We start from the raw sequence: 25,727 nt of genomic DNA, 5'->3' as shown, positions 1-25,727 counted from the left end.
CCTCCCTCCCTCCCTCCCTCCCTCCTTCCTTTCTTCCTTTCTTCCTTTCTTCCTTTCTTCCTTTCTTCCTTTCTTCCTTTCTTCCTTTCTTTCTTTCTTTCTTTCTTTCCTTCTTTCTTTCAGACAGAGTCTCACTCTGTCGCCCAGGCTGGAGTGCAGTGGCACGATCTAGGCTCACTGAAACCTCTGCCTCCCAGGTTCAAGCAATTCTCCTGCCTCAGCCTCCCAAGTAGCTGGGACTACAGGTGCCTGTCACCACGCCTGGCTAATTCTGTGTATTTTAGTAGAGACAGGGTTTCACCATGTTGGCCAGGCTGATCTCGAACTCCTGAGCTCACGCAATCTGCCCACCTTGGCCTCCCAAAGTGCTGGGATTACAGGCGTGAGCCACTGCACCCGGCCCTTTCCTTTTGTAATTATTCTGATTTTTGAAGCTGTGCATAGTTTGTATAAAGAACAATAAAACTCATAATATATTTCATGCTATGTGTTTCCAGCACATGGGGATAAGTCAGCATTACTTACTTAAAATAAATACATAACAAAACAACAGGACAGCTAGGCCCAATTAATGACTAGTTCAATTCAGATATTTAAGTTCAAAGTTTATTTACCAAGAATATCTTCACTGATGATAATAACAGAGCAGGCCAGAAATGAAATGACCTAAAGAAGCACGGAATTAAAATACTTTAGTAATCCCAGTGCCAACCAAATTATGAGACTCATACAAGTGTAATGGAACTAGTCAATTAGCTATCTAAAAGGGGTAACAAGTTACTTATTAGTGTTGCATCCTTTTGTTGTTTTTTTTTGAGACGGAGTCTCACTCTGTCACCCAGGCTGGAGTGCAGTGGCGCGATCTCAGCTCACTGCAAGCTCCGCCTCCCGGATTTACGCCATTCTCCTGCCTCAGCCTCCCGAGTAGCTGGGACTACAGGCGCCCGCCACCTCACCCGGCTAGTTTTTTTGTATTTTTTAGTAGAAACGGGGTTTCACCGTGTTAGCCAGGATGGTCTCAATCTTCTGACCTCGTGATCCGCCCGTCTCGGCCTCCCAAAGTGCTGGGATTACAGGCTTGAGCCACCGCGCCTGGCCTGTTGCATCCTTTTGAAGGAGTCCATGAGTCCTCTTCAAGACATTTGAAAGTAAGCAAAATGAACATAACCTGCTGTGATCATACGTACCTGTCCAAGTGAAAGGCTGCTACCTCTGCATTGTGTCTATCATAACCGGCATATGGTTCCCCTTCCACCACATAGTCTCGGCTATACCTGCAAAGTGAATGGGAAGCACAGATGTATACATGGATTACACCAGTAACAGGTAACAGCACAAGTGGTAGAATATAAGCTTTAGCAAGCCTGATTCTGCTATAGTCACCTTTTCTGTCAACCCTGAGAACAACTGTGGATTAGCATGAATTGCTGGTAGATGGAGTGAAGATGAGGTAGAGAAAGAAACTAGAATTCTCTATCTACGTCGACGATCATTCTAAGAACAAAACACGAAAGATGTCATTTTGCCCCACTAAAGGGTTTTTGATGTAGTTTAAGTACAGATACAAGGTAGTCTTCTAGAAAGCAAGGACTGTCTTTGTACCACCAGCACAGTGTTATTAAGCACATAGTTGGTGCTTAATAAACGTCTACTAAAATGTTTATTAGACTGACCTGAAGAAATGAAGAAAAACGTGTAATTAAAACTTTTGCTGGCGAGGCACAGTGGCTCACACCTGTAATCCCAGCACTTTGGCAGGCCAAGGTGGGTGGATCACTTGAGATCGGTTGTTCAAGACCAGCCTGGCCAACATGGTGAAACCCTGTCTCTACTAAAAAATACCAAAATTACCCGGGTGCGGTGGTGAATGCCTGTAATCCCAGCTGCTCAGGAGGCTGAGTCAGGAGAATCGCTTGAATCTGGGAGGCAGAGGTTGCAGTGAGCCAAGACTTTGCCACTGCACTCCAGCATGGGCAATGGAGTGAGGCTCTGTCTCAAAAAGCCAAAACACAAAAAACTTTTGCTTACCAGAATGGCTGTAGCAAAGCTTATAAGAGAAATTTAAATTTGGGGGAAAATGGTCTGATATAACTCAACCTTTGTTAATGGGAAGGCAATGGTGCTTTTGAGAAAAGTTGTTTGAATAACCATTATTGTTCTTTTTTTTAAGTTTATGATGACGTAGTACGAGGAGTCCTGGACTGGCAGTAGGAAGTGGGTGTGGCTGCCATTACTTGACTGGGTAAGCTTGAGCAAAACCTTTCTCTTCTCTGGGTCTCAGATTCCTTATTTACAATATTAGGGGCTGGACTAAGAAGTAATTTCTAAGGTCTCTTTCATCTCAAACTGCATTCTGATGATTTTCCATCATATGCATGACATATGCAAAGGATAATGAAGACTGGCATATTTCTTTCTACTAATCATTTTAAAAGATAGAATTTAAATGTGTTAATTGGGAAGAAAAAAAGCACTTAATTCACCTATGTTCTCTATTGGTCTCCTGCATTTCCTGAATGTAAAGGAGGCCTTTTAGGCTTTACAACGGACCTATGAAATAGAAATCAATTGAGACTGATGTGGAGAAGAAAAGTTCCACTAAGGATAGTTTGCTCTCCCATGCTAAAACAGCAATAGGGAAGTGGAAAACAGTATAAAAGGCAGTGAACCTCAACTTAAATGACCTTAGAATATAAAGTGAAATTATCTCCACAAAACATATCTTCAAGGCAAAATGATGAAGCATTTGTTAGAAGACAGCCACGTATCACCATCTGGTTGGGCACCAGTTTCTTCTTAGCATGGTCAATATACCCAAATGTATTTGTTTGTTTGTTCCTAGTGCAAAGGATTACTTAGGAATAATTTTTTAAAAGGTTTATATTAGCTACCCCTAAATTAAAAGTCAAATTTGAAATACCACTGCAGCAAAAAGCTGACACTATTCAGGTACTGTTCCCTCTACTACAGATGTAGGCTATCCTTGAATACTTTATTTTTAGTACTCCAGGGCAGCCACAGGAAGGTATGTGGTGAAGTGCAGTATATTCCTTTCAGTGAAACATTAGAGAGCTTTCCAATCCATCTAAAGGCTGCTCAGAGTAAAATGCAAAAGCTTAAGAGAAATACAGGAACTTCGGGAGTGGGCAGGAGAGGAAAAGACGGCGGGAAGAAAAAAGGAGTAAGAATCAAAAGAACTACATTGAAGTCAGGCCTGAATCCTTAGCACATGTTTTGGTTATGTGAAATACAGAAAATCAGAACTCTGGATGTCATTTTTCTCATCTGTAAAATGGACAGTTGAACTAGCTGATCTCCAAGGTCCCTTTTAGTACTTCCTAAGATTACTCATTCACTTCTACGTTAGCTGCTCCTAGGCCCCTGCCTTCTTGTTCTTTTTCCAACATAACTGCCGTTTTTGCCTGTGAAAATCAATTACTTCTAGAATGGAAATAGCTACATTAAAGAAAAAAATTACCCTTACTTACAATGTAAGGCAAAATGTAAATAAAAGTGTCACTGTATTCCTATATATATCATCTACCTATACGGTATACAACTTGTATCTCTGAGAGTAGGACATGGATAACCAGGCTCCAGAAATGTTAAAACCACAAGTGGCTATTAGAGAAAGGACTTAGATTCTCCTCTTACCAGAGAGTGATCCATCTTAAGTCACTGACAGAGCAGCAAAATTCATACAGTAATTGCCAATAAATCATTCCTATCCTTCTGCTGAAGGATATCACAGGCTGACCAAGGACATTAATCTGCACTTACACCAGGACAAAATAGCCTCTGAAGCCCTGGGGGTCAGAACAGCATGTTTAGGGACTAGAGTCAATTTCTGCAAGCACTTAAACTTACACCCACTTTCCCCAGCCTGTGATAGTTGCTGATATAAAGCAGCACAAGTCAGTATGTATACCGACTAAGAAAGTTAACACCTACGGCAGGGGCTGAAAAAAATCTTGCTGAGTTGGAGAGGAGAGTGCCCTGGAGCTGGGAGTGGACACAGGCTGTTTAGGAGATGATGGGGGAGCAGGGGACCAGAGTTTGACAGAAACAAAGAGCAAAGGTAGGATAAGGCTGAGCATAGAGAGGGGGACCAGACAGTTAGGGGCTTGACCTTAGGCTGTGGAGTCTGGGTTTTGTCTGGTGGGCAATGGGAAGTCCCTGGATGGTTTAAAGCTGGGGAACATAGTGATAATATGAGTCTTCTGGGGAAGAACAGAAGTGGTTTCCAGGATGGTCTGGAGGAGGGAGGTAATGAGAAGGCTGCAGTGGTAGTAAGAGATACAAGATGAAGCAAGAAGTGACTAAGGTTATGCATTTATCTGTTGCGACCTCCCCTACTCATCAGTCTGGCCTCTCCTCCCTCCACTTACATCTTGTCCAAACATTTCAAGCCTATCCTGCAAAGCACCTGGTTTAACACTGCACACTCTTGGGAATATCTGTCTTATAACACACTTCCTGCTGTCCCATCTCCCCTTCAATTCCCCAGTGTACAAGTGGTGGGTGTGACGAGGATCTCCTTTTTTGTTTTTTTGTTTTTTTTTTGAGACGGAGTTTCGCTCTTGTTGCCCACGTTGGAGTGTAAATGGCACGATCCCAGCTCACTACAACCTCTGCCTCCTGGGTTCAAACGAATCTTCTGCCTCAGCCTCCAGAGTAGCTGGCATTATAGGCACGCGCCTGGCTAATTTTTTGTATTTTTAGTAGAAATGAGGTTTCAGCATGTTGGCCAGGCTGGTCTCGAACTCCTGACCTCAGGTGATCCACCCACCTCAGTCTCCCAAAGTGCTGGGATTACAGGTGTGAGCCCCTGCATCCAGCTGGATCTCCTCTTATTTAAACACAAAATGCTCACAACTCATCTCTTTATTTTATTTTATGTTTTTGAGATGGAGTTTTGCTCCTGTTGCCCAGGCTGCAGTGCAATGGCGCAATCTCGGCTCACTGCAACCTCTGCCTCCCAGATTCAAGTCATTCTCCTGCCTCAGCCTCCTGAGTAGCTAGGATTACAGGCACACATCAAATGACCAGCTAATTTTTTGTATTCTTAGTAGAGATGGGGTTTCACCATGTTGGCCAGGCTGGTCTCGAACTCCTGACCTCAAGTGATCCGCCCACCTCGGCCTCCCAAAGTGCTGGGATTACAGGTGTGAGCCAGCGTGCCTGGCCATCTCTTTATATACAAATTTTATTTTTGTCTTTAGTTTGCCTTTTTCCATCACTCTGTTTATGCTGCTAATCTCTCAGGCCAAGAAGTCAAAGACCATACTTCAAAGCTAAATGCGATTTTTGATGATGGGTGCTCCACATCATCACTTATGGGAAACAAACAAACTTAAGAGAATTCCATGTGTGTGGCAGAATACAAGCTGCTTACAACGCTAACAAATCTGGGTTCAAACTTCCATACCACTGATTAATGTGAGATGACCCTGTCAAGTTAATTACACTCTCTAAACCTCAGTTTCTTATTCTGGAAATAAGAACTGAAACTGTACACAAAGGTTAAACCTTCCTATAAGGGTTTAAAGGATTAACAGATACAAAAGTACTTAGTGTAATCCCTGGCAAATAGTGTGCGTTAAACAGAAATTAGATCCCAGGCCCACATAACCACTTTTTTTTTGAGACAGGGCCTCACTCTGTCACCCAGGCTGGAGGGCCGTGGCATGAGCACAGCTTGTTGCGGCCTCCAACTCTCGTACTCAAGCAATCTTCCCCCCTTCCCACCTCGGCCTTCCAAGTAGCTGAGACTACAGGTGCACACCACCACGCCCGGCTAATTTTTTATTTTTTATAGAGATGGAGTCTCATTACATTGCCCAGGCTCAAGTGATCCACCCACCTCAGCCTCCCAAAGTGCTGGGATTACAGGCATGAGCCACCAAGCCCAGCCCCAATCAAATTTTTATTCTCTGAAAGTCTACCACATTTTTTAACTTTCCTAATTTCCACATCACTGACATATATTTCCCAGTTCCAGATCAATAGTGATCCCTTCCATTTCTGGGCTCCCTATACATTCATGCTCTGACTGCCTTTTATTTACTAATAGTTGGGTAAGAAAGGGAGTTGAACTTTGTACATCTTTTCCCTACATTTCTTCTGCCACTCCAGAAAGAAATCTAAAGTCATGTTATAATTTTTTCAAAAGTTCTACTGAGGAATTAAAATAATGTTTAGTACACAAAAGATTTCAGACATTACAAACTTTGGGAATATTCATTGGTAACTAACTCCTGGCAAAAGAATACAAATCACCATCATGATGTTAACCTAATTCAGATTCATACACTCAGAAAACGTTTTTAGAAAATTATACCCTCCAAGCTGTCTTGTGTAGAGAAATAAATAAATAAATAAAAATAATTGTATCACAGAATTGTCACACAAAGTATCTCTGTAGATCCCTAGGAAGTCCAAAGGGATTACGAACAACATACATATTTAGTTACTAAGGTAACTAAAATGGCCCAATTCTTTACTTAAAACAGGTGAAAGAAACAATGACAGATGTATAGAATAGCTGTGATCTGAAACACTGACACCAAACCCTGGTGAGGATGTGGAGCAACAGGAACTCTCATGCATTGCTGGTAGAAACACAAAATGGTATAGCTACTTTGGAAGATAGTTTAGCAGTTTTTTACAAAATGAAAGGTACTCTTACCATGTGGTCCAGCAATTATGCTTCTGGTATTTATCCAAATGAGTTGAAAATTTATGTCCACACAAAAACCTGCACACGGATGTTTATAGCAGCTTAATTCACAATTGCCCCAAACTTGGAAGCAACCAAGATGTCGTTCAGTAAGTGAATGGATAATTAAGCTGTGGTACATCTAGACAATGGAATATTATTCAGTGATAAAAACAAATGAACTATGATGCCACAAAAAAAAAAAAAGTAAAAACCTTAAATGCACTTTACTAAGTGAAAGAAGCCAATGTGAAAGGGCTTACATACTGTGATTGCAACTATATGACATTCAGGAAAAGGCAAAACTATGGAGACAGTAAAAAGACCAGTGGGTTACCAGGTGTTCTGGTGCAGAGAGGGAAAAAAGAGTAGGTAGGACACAGAGGATTTTCAGGGCAGGAAAACTATTCTGTATGATACTATAAATGTAGATTCATGTTAAGTGCTAGAAAAGACTTTAGAGATCTAGTCTACCCCTCTTATTTTACTGAAGAGACTTCCAAGAGAAGATGATAAAATAAATCTTATATAAATCCCAAGTTAAATCAATCAACCAACTAGCACATGCAGCTTCCCAGATGAAAACTTACCGCTTAGGTTTGAAAACAACTTTCTGTCCTCCTTCAAGTATCAGTAAGGCTTTCAGCTGTGTCCCTTTATAACCCACATCAGCTTTAATGATTTTCTTGGTGGCCATGGCATGCATGATTGCCCCCAGCTCTGGTGTCTCTTCAGGATACACTTCCCGGGGAACCACCCACTGGGCTGCAATCTCCCAGGGAGACTGCAAGGTATGGTCCAGCTTGGGTGCCAGCTCCACCCGCAAGCCAGTCATCATTCGGTGAAAGGCCCTCTGGTCCTCCCGGTTGGCAGCTGATGTATCTAAGTTGTCAATCAGGAAAACTTTGGTGAAGATAAAAATGACAAGGAGAATTGCTAACAGCACGACTCGCTGCTTTAGCTTCATGTTGACCTCTTTTCCTTCTCCCCTGACCCACTCTTGCTCACTTATTAAAGAGAGCTGATGGTGATGGTTAGCAAGAAGATTCCATGATTATACACATTGGTCCACTTCTTCACTGATGCACCTTCCACAGTTCCTGCAAGCCCAAGTACAAAGCAAAATTTGATCAAAAATTCTGTCCTTCCACCACTGAATCTTTTGCAAGCCTCTAATACATGACTCACCCTTTTAGGCTTGCTAATCTTGAGCTCCAGAAGGTTCAATAATTTAAAATTAACTAGTCTGGAGAGGGACCTAAAGATGGCAGCAGCGGCCCATCTGGAGCAGCTGCTGCAAAGAAGCCAGCTGCAGTGGGAGAGGCATGGCCAGGGCTGCACACTCCATGTAGCTGGCAGGAGCTGGGAACAGGCGGGAGCCCTGCCCTCTTCCAAGTTGTTGGAGCAGGGGCCCCATGCTCCTGGGTGCAGCTGCAGCCCCCAGCCACAGCTACACCCACAGGCTCAGAAATGCCACTCCTGCTGCCTGGCCTCTCCCCACTCCCAGCACCCACTCTGGGGTGGAGCAAAATTGTGGCCAAGCCCAGGTGATGTTGTGACCTGGCCAGGTATACATGTGGTTGGGGCAGTGCTGATACACCAGGCCCCTGCTATCTCAGCCCACTCTGGACTTTGGGCACCAATGAGCATGGGAGGGAGGCCAAGGAAGGAATGAGGATGGCTCAGTGTAGGCCTGCAGGCATCCCTTGCTATGAATAGCCTGGGCACTGTGGATGACATGAATGGTGGCAGGAGGCAGGCTCCTGGGCGGAAAGGGGTGGGTTCCCAGTGAAGCCCCACCTTCAAGCCAGGGACGGCCTGAGGCATGGGGGCTTGGCTGTCAGTTCTGGTTAAGAGTCCACAGACCACAGTGAGAACTTATGGTGCTTTTTCTGGGCCCACCCATGGCCACCCATGGGCCAATAAGCACATACTGCCTCTCTTCTGAGCTCATAAAAACCCTGGACTCAGCCAGACTCAAAGAGATGTCAGGACAACCTGCATGCAAAAGGGATCTACCCACTGTGGGTCTCCTCTCCACTGAGAGCTAGACGCTCATCAGAACAACATGGCTGCAGAAAGAGCTACCTGCTTTGGGTCTCCAGAGAGCTGTTCTATTGCTCAATGAAGCTCTTCTCCACCTTGCTCAGCCCCCAGTTGTCTGCACACCTCATTCTTTCTGGGCATGGGACAAGAACTCAGGGCCTACCAAATGGCAGGACTGAAAGAGCTGTAACGCAAACAGGGCTGAAACACACCCCCTGCTCACCATGTGGTAGGTAATCAGAAAGAGAGAAGAGCTGGGGCCCTTTGGGGAGCTCAGACCTAGGGTCTCCCCAAGCCAGGGCTGTGACGCCCTCTTTGGAGTTCTGAGGTTCCTGGTGTCTCCAAGTTTCTGGATGCCCCCATGTTCCCCTTGTCCGGACACAGGCACCTGCAGCAGAAGCTGCATGTGATACTCTGGTCCAGCTGCAGCCTCACACAGAACTGGCAGCTGTGCTTATGCCTGGAGCTGCTGCCTATCCCACCACAGCAGCCAGAGTGCCTGGCTGTGTGCAGTGGCCAGAGCCCGTGCTAGCTTGTCCACATACCCCTCGCTGCTATGCACCTGGCTTACCCTTGGCAGGTATGGGATCCAGGCTGGTAGTACGAGCTGAGCACAGCCTGTAAGACTGAGTGGGTAGAACGAGCCCAGTGGGCACGAGCACTACTCAGGCAGAAGGCGCCACGGCCATGGCCACAGAGGTTTCTCACTGGCAAAGTGACACCCCAAGGATCCCGTGACACTAATAAGCAAGAACCACATATACTGAAAATTTTAAAGCAAATATTTCTATTTTAATTGGAATGTAAGCCATCTAGGAGCCATGAGGTTGGCTACACATGCCTAATAACCAAAACAATGAGAAAAAAAACACAACAAAAACAAAAGAACAAGCTATATATAATTGCTTAACTCTCATTTTTTTTAACTTTCAAAATCCATAAAGGATTTTTGCATATCCCAAACCACCAGTATTTGGTAACTTTCCAATTCTCATTCTGGTAAGACAACAATTCCTAAAAATGCCAGAGGGTGCAGAGGAGAGTAATAGCTGTCTCTGAGTCCAAGTACTCAGCGATCCTGGACGTGTCATATCTGCTGCTCATGTATTTAAATACAACCCCAGACACATATTTCTACTTAGTCCTTCACCAATTATTTTTCAAAATTAAAATACCTGCAAACCATTGATAATCAAAACTGGGTACATTAAGTAAAGGGAAAAAAATATTCCCATACCATCTAGCTATTAGCAGAATACAACCAGAAAACGAATAAAGCCTGGTACTACAGCAACACTACTACATCTGGAATGGTCAGGCATATAACAAGGATATTCATGTCACAGACATAAAGAAGTGCTCCTTCTAGCATGGGGCTGACCACACTCTGGGCAATTCTTAAGTTAAAAGACTCCAAATACAAGATTTTTGCAAGGGTGTCAAGAACATACAATTCCATCTCATTTGCATCCTGAGAGGTTGCTTTCTCCTCCATAAGGCCATTTAAAAACATGGACAGGCTTGCTCTGCTCTGTGCCTACAGACAGCACAGCACTGAGGTAAGACAAAGATGACAAGAAGATAACAGGATGTTGCTTCACTCTCCAATTCATTTAACAACTCAAACCATTAATCCAAAAAATAAAACCAATACAAAAAAATAGAGCAAATGATTCAGGCTGAGACACTCCCCCTTAAACATGATACTGCTCCCCTAATAACAGCTGGAAACATAATCAAAAGCAGCCCATCAGAGCAACAATGTATTCTAAAGGCAACACGTTGCAGTGAGCCAGCTGAATGAAGTTTATTCTCAGTGATTAACCACTCCTTTTCTGTTCATTTCATGAAGGAAGCAGAAAGTGAGAGTTAATTTCAAATTCCAATTATCCCCCCGCCACCTGTTTTGTTTCATCATCATCTCCCAGGGTACACAACACTATTAGCTGAAACAAAGGCAATTCAAGTGCATCTAAAATGTAATTGTGATGGTATCAAGTTTGGTGTGGAACTCAGTAAAACAGTTAGTTCCCTGTGATTACTGATAACAGCAGTGCAAGCAGAGAAGATTTCAGAGATTTTTGCTAGTTTTAATGCAACCTAAACCACACAACTTTTTCAAGTACTTGTTCAACAGTACACTTCTCGGGTTGCAGAGATAAAAGGCAATATGGAAATCTAGTTGTATTGACAATCATTTCCTCAGCACCTCCAGATGCAACTAGCTACAAATGCAATACAATTCTGGCACAAAGGGGTCAGCTTAATAGGCTTTTACTTTCTACAGAACATCCTTCAGGACTAAAGTCTAGTTAACCCATAAATTTTTTTTTTCTTTTTTTTTTTTTTGAGATGGAGTTTCGGCCGGGCGCGGTGGCTCAAGCCTGTAATCCCAGCACTTTGGGAGGCCGAGATGGGCGGATCACGAGGTCAGGAGATCGAGCCATCCTGGCTAACACGGTGAAACCCCGTCTCTACTAAAATTACAAAAAACTAGCCGGGCGAGGTGGCGGGCGCCTGTAGTCCCAGCTACTCGGGAGGCTGAGCCAGGAGAATGGCGTGAACCTGGGAGGCGGAGCTTGCAGTGAGCTGAGATCCGGCCACTGCGCTCCAGCCTNAAAAGAGATGGAGTTTCACTTTTGTTGCCCAGGCTAGAATGCAATAGTGCAATCTTGGCTCATCACAACCTCTGCCTCCTGGGTTCAAGTGATTCTCCTGCCTCAGCCTCCCAAGTAGCTGGGATTACAGGCATGCGCCACCACGCCTGGCTAATTTTGTATTTTTAGTAGAGACAGGGTTTCTCCATGTTGATCAGCTGGTCTTGAACTCCCGACCTCAGGTGATCCGCCCGCCTCGGACTCCCAAAGTGCTGGGATTACAGGCATGAGCCACTGCGCCCGGCCAACCCATAAACTTTGAATGGTATTGCTCATTCATTTAGAATGAAGAAAATCCTCCTCCTCGTGCTATATAAATATATCCAAACATTTTGCACAAACGTTAGAGCTGTGGTTTTTTTGTTTTGTTTTTAATCATCAATGCAATAAGAAGTTCTAACAGCTCCAAAATTCAGATAAGAAAAACAGTCCAATTCCCCAATCCAAGTTTGTCCTTTTAAGTTTTGAAACTTATTTCAAAACTTCTCCTTTTGAAGAGGGCTCAGAAGAACACATTCATCAATTCAGGGCCACAAACAATTCACTCACTCAGGTTAGAAATTTACATTAAGGGAACTGGCTGGGGGCAGTGCCTCATGCCTGTAATCCCAACACTTTGGGAGACCGAGGTGGGGGGATCACCTAAGGTCAGGAGTTCAAGACCAGCCTGGACAACACAAAAATTACCTGGGCGTGGTGGTGAGCACCTGTAATCCCAGCTACTCAAGAGGCTGAGGCAGGAGACAATCGCTTGAACCCGGGAGGCAGAGGCTGCAGTGAGCTGAGACTGTGCCACTGCCCTCCTGCCTGGGCGACAGAGCAAGGCTCTGTCTCACAAAATAAATAAATAAATAAAAATAAAGAGAGAAAGAAATCAAGCAAGTAAGCAAGAAAGAGATTTATATTAAGGGAACTGAAGGGTTCAATTGTATTATTTCACTATTTACTTCTGCAGAGTCTAAGTGAGGGCAGCTTAAAATAAAAGAGGCTAAACAAGTTTTCATGTTTGTGATTATAGTCACCACATTCTGGTAGAATGAGTAACAGTGCAATTTGTCACTGTTCTTTACAACCATCTTTTATTTCCATAGCCACCAACTTCAGTGCTCATCACCTTCCTTTGGACCACAGAAAGAACTGATGCCTGAGCCTCCAGGTTCTCCAATCCAGCCTAAATAATGCAGCCAAAATCATTTCTCAAATCACTCAATGACCTCTGATTCTAGATTCCTTGGCAAGGCATTAAAGCTGTATCCTAAACAGCTTCCAATCTAGACATCAATCCCATTGTTCCTCTTCTCAGCTTTAGTCACAAGGGATCAACTGAACATGCCGTGGTCCTCCTCTTGATGTGTAGGTGCCCTTTACTTCTGTCATTCCTTACACTGTAGTCCCTCAAAATTCCTCCTTCTCTTACCCTTTCTTTCAATCTCCTCCTGATAAAGTCTAAGCCTCCTTTCAAGGCTTATCTCCAAGACCATCTCTAAGACAATTTTTGGTCCCTCCTCACACTCTTAAAGTCACTTCTCCCTCCTTTTGGCCAGTACTTAACTACATTTGGCCTTGTATAATAGCTTATTGTAATAGTTCTTAATTCTCCTTTCAGAATCTTGGCTCCTTAGAATTATCCCCTTCACTCTTTTATATGTGAGAGAGGAGAAAGTATCCAAGACAGGGTTTCCATGACATATCATCTTCCCTTTTTAATTTGGGACAAGGAGCATACTATATTCTGCAAACTGGACTTTTCCAAAGATTCCCCATTTCAGACACTAAGGAAATAAAAGCAAATTCACTGGGTATATTCAAACTATTCACAAAAACCTCACTTACATTCCCAGAAGAATGTGCCTGCTCTATATCACACCCTCAGCTCCTCCGATAAATGCTTCAAACAGTGCAACAATGTCCAGTTATATTACGGTCATTTATTTTAATGTTTCTGTTATGCAGAACAGAAACTACCTCAAAGAACAAATAAACTCAAGGTAATAACATAACTTTAAAAGTGTTAAATATAAAAAAGGCAGTACAAATGGCATAACTGTAAATAGTTTTCACATGAAAAGCTGGCATAAACTCCCAACCTGGAGTTCTGGAAAGTAGATCTTTATAAGGAATTTTCCTACTGAACCCTGGTTTCAGCCTTAGCTCCATCAGCTACATGCGGCTTGCTACGGAGGCTAATTTACTTATTTACTTTCTTTTTTTATTTTGAGACAGAGTCTCGCTCTATCGCCCAGGCTAAAGTGCAGTGGTGCTATCTCGGCTCACTGCAACCTCCACTTCCTGGGTTCAAGCAATTGTCCTGCCTCAGCCTCCCAAGTGGCTGGGATTACAGGTGTGAGCCACCACACCCGGCTAATTTTTGTATTTTTAGTAGAGACGGGGTTTTGCCATGTTGGGCAGGCTGGTCTTGAATTCCTGACCTCAAGTGATCTGCCCACCTCGGTCCCCCAAAGTGCTGGGATTACAGGTGTGAGCCACCACACCCAGCTGGCTAATTCACTTTCATTCTACCTACACACACACACTCTCTCTCATCCTTCTCATTTGATAAATATTGTATAAGGGCAAACTTAAGACTATGAAATTGTTTTCTAAGAAGAGATAAAGATTTCACAGAAAAAAAGTGAAGTCTTAATGTAAAGTCTTCTTTCAAGAATCTCCTCTCCGGTCCATGCCTCCAAAATGACAAAGAAAAGAAGGAACAAAGATCATGTCAAAAAGGGCCACAGCCACGTGCAACCTATTTGCTGCATGAACTGTGCCTGATGTGTACCCAAGGACAAGGCCATTAAGAAATTCATCATTTAAAATACGGTGGAGGCCACAGCAGTCAGGGACATTTCTGAAGAAGCGTCTTTGATGCCTATATGCTTCCCAAGCTGTTTGTGAAGCTACTTTACTGTGTGAGTTGTGCAATTCATAGCAAAGTAGTCAGGAATCAATCTCATGAAGCCCACAAGGACCGAACACCCCACCCCGATTTAGACCTGTGGGTTCTGCCCCACAACCCCCACCAAAGCCTGTGTAAGGAGCTGAGTCCTTAAAGACTGAAGACAGACCATTCTCTGGAGAAAAATAAAATGGAAATTGTGCTTAAAAAAAATCTGGCCCGGCAGGGCGCGGTGGCTCAAGCCTGTAATCCCAGCACTTTGGGAGGCCGAGACGGGCGGATCACGAGGTCAGGAGATCGAGACCATCCTGGCTAACATGGTGAAACCCTGTCTCTACTAAAAAAATACAAAAAACTAGCCGGGCGAGGTGGCAGGCGCCTGTAGTCCCAGCTACTCGGGAGGCTGAGGCAGGAGAATGGCGTAAACCCGGGAGGCGGAGCTTGCAGTGAGCTGAGATCCGGCCACTGCACTCCAGCCTGGGCGACAGAGCGAGACTCCGTCTCAAAAAAAAAAAAAAAAATCTGGCTGACGGTGGAGGAACATTTACAGAAAAGCATGTTGGTGTGGGGGTCTACAGATCATGTGATAAATCTCAATGTATGTGGCTGCTGAGGAACATGAGAACACCTGGCCTTAACACTTACTACCTTACTAGAGAGTCCTACAAGCCACCAATGAGATTCCAAGCCTTATTAGAAGTATCCCCTTGAATCGCCCTTTGATTAAGTGACAAGCTCACAATACTACCTCTGAGGTCATAGAGAAGAAATAAATACCAATCTCTGCTCATAGCAACTCAAAGTGAAAGCTATGGTAAAAGGAAACGTAAGTTTCACTTTTTGTGTTTCTAATTTAAGGATCAAATCAGGTTCTTATGATTTAAGTAGAATGTAACATGCCTTGTAAACGTAAAGCACCACAAGGGAAATGTTCAGTAAGAACGTTTCAAGCAGAAGACTAATAACAAAGGAGATCTGAGGCAAAGGGGTGGGATTTCCTAACTGGTATAGAATTATATTTATGCACACAATCTCTTTGCCCTTGATCCTGAGTAGGAACTACAAGGATCCTTTTACAAAATTCTTTGGTAATTGTTGGTTTCAGTAAAACTCTGAACGTTTGGTGAGTATAGGAGGTAAGACTTGAATTTGAGTTTTTTGTTGACTGTCTGCAAAGACAGACACTAACAATTTCTCCTATCAAGAGGTGGAGTCAGGGCCAAACACGTTGGTTTACACCTGTAATCCTAGCACTTTGGGAGGCTGAGGCAGAAGGACTGCTTGAGCCCAGGAATTCGAGACCAGCCTGGGTAACACAGCGAGACGCTGTCTCTATTATATATATAAAAAAAAAAAAAAAGAGGGAGAGAGAGAGAGAGAGGTGGAGTCTGTTTTTCCTCCCCGTGAATCTGGGCTGGCTTTGTAACTTGCTTTGACAATAGAATGTTGTGGAAGTGACTGCGTGCCAGTTCTGGGCCTTGGCCTTAAGAGATCTGGCAGCTTCCACTTTCACAGGATCCAGCTACCATGTAAAGAAGCTCAAGCTAAGACTACCAAATGACAAGTGATCTATATGGAGAGAGAGGTCCAGCCAACCCTTGGCTATCCTGGTCACCCCAGCTGAAGTGCCAGACATGAAGATGACACTTTCAAAGACATTCCAGTCCCAGTTGTGGTCTCGCAGAATACATTCACTGTTGTGACCCCAGCCTATATGATGTGGGCAGGAACACGCGAGACCAGATGACCTATAAAATTATAAGAAATAACAGGCCGGGCGCAGTGGCTCACACCTGTACTCCCAGCACTTTGGGAGGCCAAGCTGGGCAGATCAGCTGAGGTCAGGAGTTTGAGACCAGCCTGGCCAACATGGTGAAACCCCATCTCCACTAAAATACAAAAAATGAGCCGGGCATGGTGGCGCACGCCTGTAGCCCCAGCTACTCGAAAGGCTGAGGCAGGAGAATCGCTTGAACCCAGGAGGCGGAGGTTGCAGTGAACTGACATCACGCCATTGCACTCCAGCCTGGTGACAGAGCAAGAGTCTGTCAAAGAGAGGAGAGGAGAGGGGAGGGGAGGGGAGGAGAACGAACAAATCATTGTCTTAAGCCACTATTATTTTGAGGTAGTTTGTGAAACCCAACATTCTCACATCTCTTCTGCCCCCATCAACTCCTTTTGGGGATACTAAAAATACCAGGGGAGAAGACATAGGGAAATAAATTATGTGACTAAAACAATTATCTTAGGAAGGGGTAATCACTAAATTAACCATTAAGTACAAATAAAATTGGTTTGATATATTGTTAGGTCATATTTGTAAATGATTATTAATGGCTTCTAAGGAGCAATATACTTGTTATAAAAGTCATATGTCATTTACATTTTTCTGTCTTCATTGTATATATTTAGAAAGATACATAATTAACAAAGTCTCTTAAAGGCACCACAAGAAGAAATATATTCTCAACTGGATCATTTACTAAAATCCACTTGCATACTTCAGAGCCCTAGTTAGACTTAAAGCGCAGAGCAATCAAGGCTAACCTCACACATTCACACATCGACACAAGTCCGGTTTATAAAAGCCTAACTTCTGTATTTCAGCCAAAGCATAAATAGCAAAAATCACATCTTTAAGTGCAAAAAAGGTTAGACACACACACGCTTTTACCATGGACTGTCTGCTATACTGTCCTTTTGATTTTTAACTAGCAGTGAGAGTAGGGTACTGTGCATACTATTATTAGCCGTTACGAGTTTACATCCCCTGTTCCCTAGAAATAAATGTAGTCTCTCCTGACGGTTAGTGGCAATAATAAGTAAAATTAACAGCATTTAGAAATCTTTTAGTATTGTGTGACAGTCAAGATGTCCAGAAAGTCAAAACCTCCAATATTAAACAGCATTAAGTGTTTATTATCTCAGTAAATGCTGAGTACCCTGGGAAAACCAGCCCACTCCTACTTTGCTGCCTGCCACAACAGCACACTATTCTTCCTATCATCTTCACATGAGGGTCTTCAACTAAAAATAAAAACTAATACCAAGTCATAGCATTAATCAGTATCTACAGATATTTTTTCTTCCTTTCTCTGCTAATTCTCCACTTAAGAAATAGCTTCTTAATTCACCTTTTTATTTTAAATATAAGCTTTCTGTAGCAGAGGGGTTAAAAGCATGTCCTCTGGATTCAGAATGCTGGATGCTTCCTTTACCACCTAATGTGGGTCTTGGGAAAGAGATTTAACTTCTGACCTCTCTGGGTCTCAGTTTCTGCATATAAAAAAAATGAAACAAGAATACTATTACCTAACTCACAGGGTTGTTAAAAATGAATGAGCCAGCTACTCCGGAGGCTAAGGTTGCAGTGAGCCAAGATCATGCCACTGCACTCCAGCCTGGGCAACAGAGCAAGATCCTGTCTCAAAAAAAAAAAAAAAGATTGAGACCTCTACACGTATTGTGCTAAGATTAGTGCCTGGATGACCCACAGCAATCACTTGTTAGTCATTACCACCATACCAAAACCCAAAGATGACCTCCTGAGAGGAGAAAAATGACAAAGAAAACCCTCATTGGAATCAATACATCATAATGTTGTCTTCTTGGTTACAGAGTGAGGGGCCAAATCCACATACTGCATTACTAAGAGTTTAGTAGTAATTAGTAGTCTTGTATTTCTGAACCAAATCCTTGCCTAAATTTGAGAGGTAGATAAGACTATGCAAATAGATATCTTCAGAGTGCGTGTCATGCAAAGCAGAAGACTGGGAGGCTGTCACTAATTTGGCCAACCTGTTTCTTTTCTCTACAAAGTTCAATTCTACCACATTCAATGTAACTGAAACAGATGGGAAGCATGAACTTTTCCCACTTCACAAAAAAAGGCTAAAATAGAATGCCTTTCACAACTGTTTTCAGTTTGGAAATTTAGTTCTGTGTTTTAAAGATGATAGCTTTTGATGTGCTAAAGCCCTTAAGATAAGCCTTAAGAGTAATTTAAGAGTACAGATATACAAAATCTACTTCTCACATAATCCAAATTGGTCCAAGTGTCAAGTTTTCCTTACTGTTTTCACTTCCATTTAAACATTTATTTACATCTGTAAACTCAGAATCCCTTATGTGAAATTCTCTAACAAGTTCCCTCTGAAGGAAGGCAACTAAAACCATCACCAGGCATTAATGAAGCATTAAGGTAGTCTTTCTTGCTAGATGTGAAAGTAAAAATGAAATAGGCAATAACTGAATAATTTCAATAAGTGAACTGAAAAAAATAAATCCCTGCAACCTGTCCCATTTAAACCTTGATTTAGGGCAACGCTCTTCCATGAAAAATGAAAAGAAAAAAACTTTAGCTCATACCGCTGGCAAGTTCTGTTCTAAAAAACCCACACACACAGTAATCTTGACACTACGTGGAAATGAGTAACAATTTGCATTTTCCTTTAAATAAACCAGGTATAATGAAACTTTCCAAGTTCCAGGTATTTCACAGCTCAACTGTCAGTATAGAACTACCATTTAAGGCTAGATCATAGAAGGTAATTCCTGCATAGTGCTGAAATACAGAATTACAAATAAAATAAATTTTCCTTCAGCTTTTCATATGCTTTCCATCTTTAGTGTTCAATTCGTTACAGTTCTTGGAAAACCACATAAACTTTAGACAACAATAGACCTCGCATTTTTAGCCTTATATTCTATGGTATGTCAAGCTGACAGCCCACACAGGAGATCACTTTCAGAAACAGTAGAACCTCAAACAGATCTGTGCTGAAATTATGGCTAGGTGGCTCCAGGCATGATCCCTCTGTTATAATATGAACACACATACACACACACTTTTTTTTTTTTTTGGCACATCTGTCTTTTCTAATATACTGTGAGTTTTTTGAGGATGGGATAGATTTTATTCATGCTTTGTACTTCCAAGTAACTTAGCATAGTGCAGGGCCTGTAAGAGGTATCTGATAAGTGTTTGTGGAATAAAAGGAGAGAAGGACAAGGGAGAAAGACCTTTAGGGTTATAAGAATTTCTTCTAAACTGACAACTCTCTGGTTTAAAGACTGCCTCTTTCAGAGACATGGGGAAATAAGTCCTATAATGAATTCAGGTATACGGTATATAAAAGATGCAGAAACATCGAATATGTATACCAATTATATGCACTCAATTTAAAGTTGCCACCTTCTGTATATCCTGCTTCCACCTTTCAAGGCCACCACTATTGCCAACCTGGTTCCTAGTATTGGCTGGGATTGAGAGTAAAGACAATTTGGAAATACTAAAAGGAAGAAAGGAGGCTGTCTAACACACTGCCCAAGGATGATACAAGACAGGGCTGAAATCAGATCTTCAAGTATTCTTGGCAGTGCTTTCCAAAACAAGAATCCACACGAGTAAGTACTTTCATATTATTTTGGTTTTTTTCTACAGAAAGAACTACAGGAACATAAATGCACCTATACAGAGCACAAGTTCACAATCTATACCAACGATAAGAAACAAACAAAAAAGGTCTCTGGGCAACAAAAACAGTAGTTACAAAGTTCATACCCTAATACTCGGAGAAGAGCAGGCTGAACATAACTAAGCCTATTTAGCTGCTTTACATTCAATGTCAGGAAGCTCCTACTCCACAGATAAGAAGCTGCAAATTTAAAAGAGGGCAGCAGGGATACTAACAGTAGCAAAAGAGCAGCTTTCCACCACCGAAAGAAGACAGACTGACAATTGAATCCAACTCAAGTAGATTCAATAATTCAAAAAGCAGAGAGGACAACCTACATTTTTAAATCATCTCAGAGCCTCACTCAACTACTGCCAGTCTGCTAGTAACAATAACCAAAGCATATAATACATCGTAAAAATTTTTCCACAAAAGGTATAACTAAAAAAAATTTTCGTATATAATACCTTATTTCCCAACAACATTAGGTAAATGAGGCATTGCCATGTATATAAAGCAGAAAGTTAACATTTGAGAGCATGGAATGATAGACTTCACTGCCTCCCTCTGTACTTGGTTCTGTCCTCTTTACACATTCATAATTTCATATTCCTTGATCTGCGTTTATAACATGCCCAAGTTAGCACTCTCTTCTCTAAAGGGGTTATCTTGCCAGAAAGTACAGACCTTAAACACATACCAAAGTTCAAGGTCTCTTTTCTGCATCAGCTTACATTTTTCTTATCTCATACTGGGATGACAGATGCACCCCCTTGATTCTTTACATCGGAGATAGGCATTTCTTCTCTTGTTTTTGATAAGAAAGACCAAATCAGAAGTGAGATCTTCGCATTATGTTCTCTTCTACGCAGCTTGAGCAGTCATGTTGACATTATAAGTTAGTCAGAAGCTGGTTCCAATAGCAAAGTAAGCTTCTGTTCTGCAGCCCAGGCCTATGTTAATGAATTCATTAGTACTTGGGGTTACAGTGACAGCTGAAGGAAAACAGGAAGATATATGTAGGTGTAGAAGAAGGAACTGCTGGAGAAGTACTCTAAGAAGGGAAAACTCCCCCCTTCCACCTTCAAAATAAGGGACAAGGGCAGTCAGGTCAATGTTATCGGCATGCCCGTTACCAAGAGCTCTAAGTTCTTCTATTAATGCAAAAACACTGGCTATCAATCCAACTGTCCAGTTAGCCTAGCCAGAACAGACTGCAGAAGCAAGGTTGTGAAGCTGCACCTGACTGGAACCTGCACAGGCTACTCCCAGGCTGCAGGTGCCTTAGAACACCATACAATCACAGACGCAAATAACACACCTCTACAGCGTATTTTGAACAGTAATCTGAAACACATTTTCTAGGCTTTTTTTCTTTTGACAAAAAGAGGAACTAAACAATTTAGTATGTACATTAGAATATTTTCCCTTCCCTCATACTGTTTTCCATTTATTCATTCAACTGACAAATATTTATTGTACACCTTCTACATACAGGCACTGTCAGGTGCAGAGAGAAAAATACACAGATACACAGATTACTGTAACAATTACAACCAACTGTAGGGCCTCATTGTAACTGTGCTCCCCATCCCAATCCACAAAACCACCTGGCACTTAGTCCCAGAAGGACCTGACATTCAGATTCACAAGACAGTCTCTCTTTTTTTAATTTTTTTGGTTGTATTTTGAAATGGAGTCTCGCTCTGTCACCAGGCTGGAGTGCAGTGATGCAATCTTGGCTCACTGCAACCTCTGCCTCCTGGGTTCAAGCGATTCTCCTGCCTCAGCCTCCTGAGTAGCTGGGACTACAGGCATGCACCACCAGGCACAGCTAATTTTTGTATTTTTAGTAGAGACGGGGTTTCACCATGTTGGCCAGGATGGTCTCGATCTCTTGACCACGATCCGCCTGCCTTGGCCTCCCAAAGTGCTGGGATTACAGGTGTGAGCCACCGCACCCTACCAACTGTCTTTTTATGTATTCTTACAGACTACGAAGAATGCCCTCCTGCTTCTGTTATGAGATTGTGGCAATCACCAAGAGACAACCTCTGTGGTTAGCTTTTACTTTATAATTTTTTATATCATGGAATTATTTTATGTTAAATTGATAATTCCTTGACTTTTAGTTCATTCTCTTGATTTCCATTTGTAGATTCCAGCCCTTTCACACAACCTTAAAAGTTTCTGCTTCTTATCTCTTCTGAATTTTAAATTCCTAAATGAAATTTTCTGTTCCTTTACTTTCAGGGCAGACTTCAGTTTCCTACACTTTATGTGTCTACCATTTCACTGGCATGAAACCCTAAACTAAAGGTTGTCTCTTGGTGATTGCCACAATCTCATAACTGAAGCAGGAGGGCGTTCTTTGTATTCTGTAAGAATACACAAAAAGTCAACTGGTCCGGCACAGTGGCTCACACCTGTAATCCCAGCACTTTGAGAGGCCAAGGCAGGCGGATCGTGGTCAAGAGATCGAGACCATCCTGGCCAACATGGTGAAACCCCGTCTCTACTAAAAATACAAAAATTAGCTGTGCGTGGTGGTGCACGCCTATAGTCCCAGCTACTCAGGAGGCTGAGGCAGAAGAATCGCTTGAACCCAGGAGGCAGAGGTTGCAGTGAGCCAAGATTGCATCACTGCACTCCAGCCTGGTGACAGAGCGAGACTCCGTCTCAAAAAACAACCAAAAAAAAAGGAGACTGTCTTGTGAATCTGAATGTCAGGTCCTTCTGGGACTAAGTGCCAGGTGGTTTTGTGGATTGGGATGGGGAGCAGTTACAATGAGGCCCTACAGTTGGTTGTAATTGTTACAGTAATCTGTGTATCTGTGTATTTTTCTCTCTGCACCTGAGAGCGCCTGTATGTAGAAGGTGTACAATAAATATTTGTCAGTTGAATGAATAAATGGAAAACAGTATGAGGGAAGGGAAAATATTCTAATGTACATACTAAATTGTTTAGTTCCTCTTTTTGTCAAGAAAAACAGCCTAGAAAATGTGTTTCAGATTACTGTTCAAAATATGCTGTAGAGGTGTGTTACTTGCTTCTGTGATTGTATGGTGTTCTAAGGCACCTGCAGCCTGGGAGTAGCCTGTGCAGGTTCCAGTCAGGTGCAGCTTCACAGCCTTGCTCCTGCAGTCTGTTCTGGCTAGGCTAATTGGGCAGCTGGATTGATAGCCAGTGTTTTTGCATTAATAGAAGTATCTGCCTTTAGGGTTTTACACCAATGAAATGACTTTAGGGTTTTACACCAATGAAATGATAGACACACAAAGTGTAGGAAGCTGAAGTCTGCCCTGAAAGTAAAGGAACAGAAATTTTCATTTAGGAATTTAAAATTCAGAAGAGATAAGCAGCAGAAACTTTAAGGCTGTGTGAAAGGGCTGGAATCTACAAATGGAAATCAAGAGAATGAACTAAAAGTCAAGGAATTATCAATTTAACATAAAATAATTCCATGATATAAAAGATCATAAAAATAAAGATGATAGAAACAGTGATTTTCTCTAATCTTAAGAACCAAAAGAAAAGCTGGGCATGTGTTTTCTAGTTTCCATTAATTCACCAAAACATAGCTATTGTTCTGTTAGTTCTAGAGAAACGAATAGAGCGTACCAATGTCACATTTTCACCAGCCAGAAAAGAAATGCTGTGAACTCCAAGATGTCTTGATCATCTTTAACCTGTATCCATATTTATCACTGTACTTTATCATCAGTGAGGCTGAGAGTCTGAATTATTATACTTGTGTGTGCCTTTTTATTCTCCTTTGATAAGCAATTTCAAATGGGAAAGGGACTCCTGCTGACTGATTCCATGGTACGGTTCTAGAGGCCAAAGTCCAACATCTTTGCAAACTTTAGAAAAGTTATTAATAGACAACATTGATTTTAAATCTCCCTGAGATTGGCTATGAGTCTGGGCAAATAATTTAGCATCTTCACCATTAGTACCTCAGTTTCTCAAGGACAGTCGTGATAACAAATCCTATTTGAGGAACTGCTCTAACCTTAGCTCAAAGATCCTGCATAAACTCAAATGTTTGTAATACATAAGCACACTGAGATCTCTAACCAGATTTTTAGAAATCATCGCCAGTGAAATTTATGCAAGAATTTACAATGCAAGGATAGGCGTGGCTAATAAATGGCAATCTTAACTTGTACCAGATTATAGATTTATAAAGTACTACAATTTAAAGACTAAAGGCTAAAAAAAACCCACATTCCTACTTCCCTTCCAAGTGAGAAATCAAACCTCCAGAGGGAAGCTGGCTGGGTGGGGAAGATGCTGATATCTGGCACTAGACCCAAGTCGCAATACCAAGCAACTCTCATTTTCCCAAATTAGAAACTCCTTATCCATCCCAATGATGGTATGGCCTTTAAAAGGACTAATAATTCCATAAAGACTAACCAAGCCCTGTTACCCCTACTTTCCCTCCAATTCATCCTTCTACCCCTTCTCTTCCTATCCGGAGACTGGCAGGTTAACAGAAGTCAGATTAGAATGAATCTCTTATCAGAACCCACAATCAAGGACGCAGCTTGACAACTATTCACATTCATCATTAAGGGCAACGTATCGATCCTTAAGGGCTCTTAATCGCGGGGCCGTCACACCCGGAAATGATATCTCAAGCGCAGCCCACTGAGGGCTAACATAGCATTCCTTAAGTTGTGCCCTTCTACGAGCGCCCGGCGCACGACCCCATGAGACCGCGGGCCCCGGGTATGGTTGCCCCGCCTCCCGCCTCCGGCCTCCGGCCTGCAGGTCACTCGCGCTTCCCAGCCACGAGGAGGGCCCAGCAAAGACCCCGCGAGGGCACGCTCCCTGGGCTGTCGCAACGGGCGCTCCGGGAAACACGAGAGGCACCGGGGCCAACTGCCTCTGGGGACCACGCAAGGGGACGAGAGACGGTCACTAGAAGGACCCCTGGCAGCCTGAGGCGGCCCCAGGTGCGGCCCACGACTCAGGTGGGCCAGGGAGGTGGTGGCCGAGGCCGCGTCCCTTCAGCCGCGACCGCAGGCAGCGACGCACGGCCCGAGCGGGTCTCCCAGGAAGCCTCGGGCCCTCGCCCGGGACCCGCCCGCGGCCACTTGGGGACGGCTCAGGGCACCGGTGCCCGGCCCCTCGGGGAAGGCCGCCCGCCCCAGGCCGGCCAGGCCCAGCGCGCGCCACGCACCGCGCCCCGCCCGCGTGCCGTCCGGGCATTTTCCCCTTCCGCGCCCGCCGCGCCGGGGCGGTGGGTTCGCGCGCCCTCCCGCCGCCCCCACGCCACTCACCTGTCGGGCGCCTAAGCTCCGCTCCATGGCCAGCCCGCGCGTGCGGTGGGCGGCGCGGCCCCCAGGCCGCCCCGGCCGCTCCGGGCGAGGGGAGCCCCACGCCGCGCGCTCACCCGCCCCCAGGCGTTCGCCCGCCACTGGCGGCTCCGCGCCCACCCCCCTGCCCCGGCCATTCCCAGGCCACCTCTCCCCGCGCAGAGCGGCAGTCCCACACCCACCCCCCGCCTCCGCGGCCCCCGACTGTTGGTACCGTCCTAGCGTAACGCCTGCCCCGCGGCCAATCCCAGCGCTCGCTCGGCGCGGCCCCGCCCCCGCCCCAGTAGGCGGCCCCTACCGGACCCGCTCCGGACGGCCCCCGTTAACCTCTTCCGTACCGGGCTAGTCCGCTTAACTCCCTCGGCGCCGGCGCCGGTGCCGGTCTCTACACCTTTTGGCCGCGCCGGCCTGCCCGCTTACATAAACTGGCCTCTCGCTTCTCACTTCCTTCGCTCTTTCTTTTTTCTTTTTCTTTATTTGTCCTCTATCCCCCTCACCCCATCTTCTCTTTTTCTTTCCTGCTTTTCTTGGGTAGGTAGGCAGCCAGGCAGCAGGACTGGAGAGTTGCGGTCCCCTAGGTCAACTTTTGTTTGTGAGAAGCATTTTCCCTCCTCCTGTTGCCT

General features: G+C 43.8%; 1 protein-coding gene across 2 annotated transcripts in view; it reads right to left on the bottom strand.

The window, feature by feature from the left end:
• The window catches only part of FAM20B (FAM20B glycosaminoglycan xylosylkinase), a 53,692-nt gene extending 28,319 nt beyond the window's left edge, over positions 1-25,373 (bottom strand). Inside the window, exons 1-3 of one of the 2 annotated variants that reach the window (XM_017891671.1) lie at positions 25,319-25,373; positions 7,309-7,818; positions 1,188-1,274 (exon numbers count right to left, since the gene is read on the bottom strand). In XM_017891671.1, the coding sequence (XP_017747160.1) occupies positions 1,188-1,274; positions 7,309-7,685 (464 nt within the window). In that variant the 5' untranslated portion in view covers positions 7,686-7,818; positions 25,319-25,373. Of the gene's footprint in view, positions 1-1,187; positions 1,275-7,308; positions 7,819-24,968; positions 25,045-25,318 lie in introns of those variants that run through there. The other variant, XM_017891672.1, reaches the window with a different exon arrangement.
• Positions 25,374-25,727: the final 354 nt, after the last annotated feature.

The sequence above is a fragment of the Rhinopithecus bieti genome, unplaced genomic scaffold (genome assembly GCF_001698545.2).
Source record: "Rhinopithecus bieti isolate Rb0 unplaced genomic scaffold, ASM169854v2 scaffold_20101, whole genome shotgun sequence".
NCBI classification, from domain to species: Eukaryota; Metazoa; Chordata; class Mammalia; order Primates; family Cercopithecidae; genus Rhinopithecus; species Rhinopithecus bieti.
This window is presented reverse-complemented; position numbering and strand designations above follow the sequence as displayed.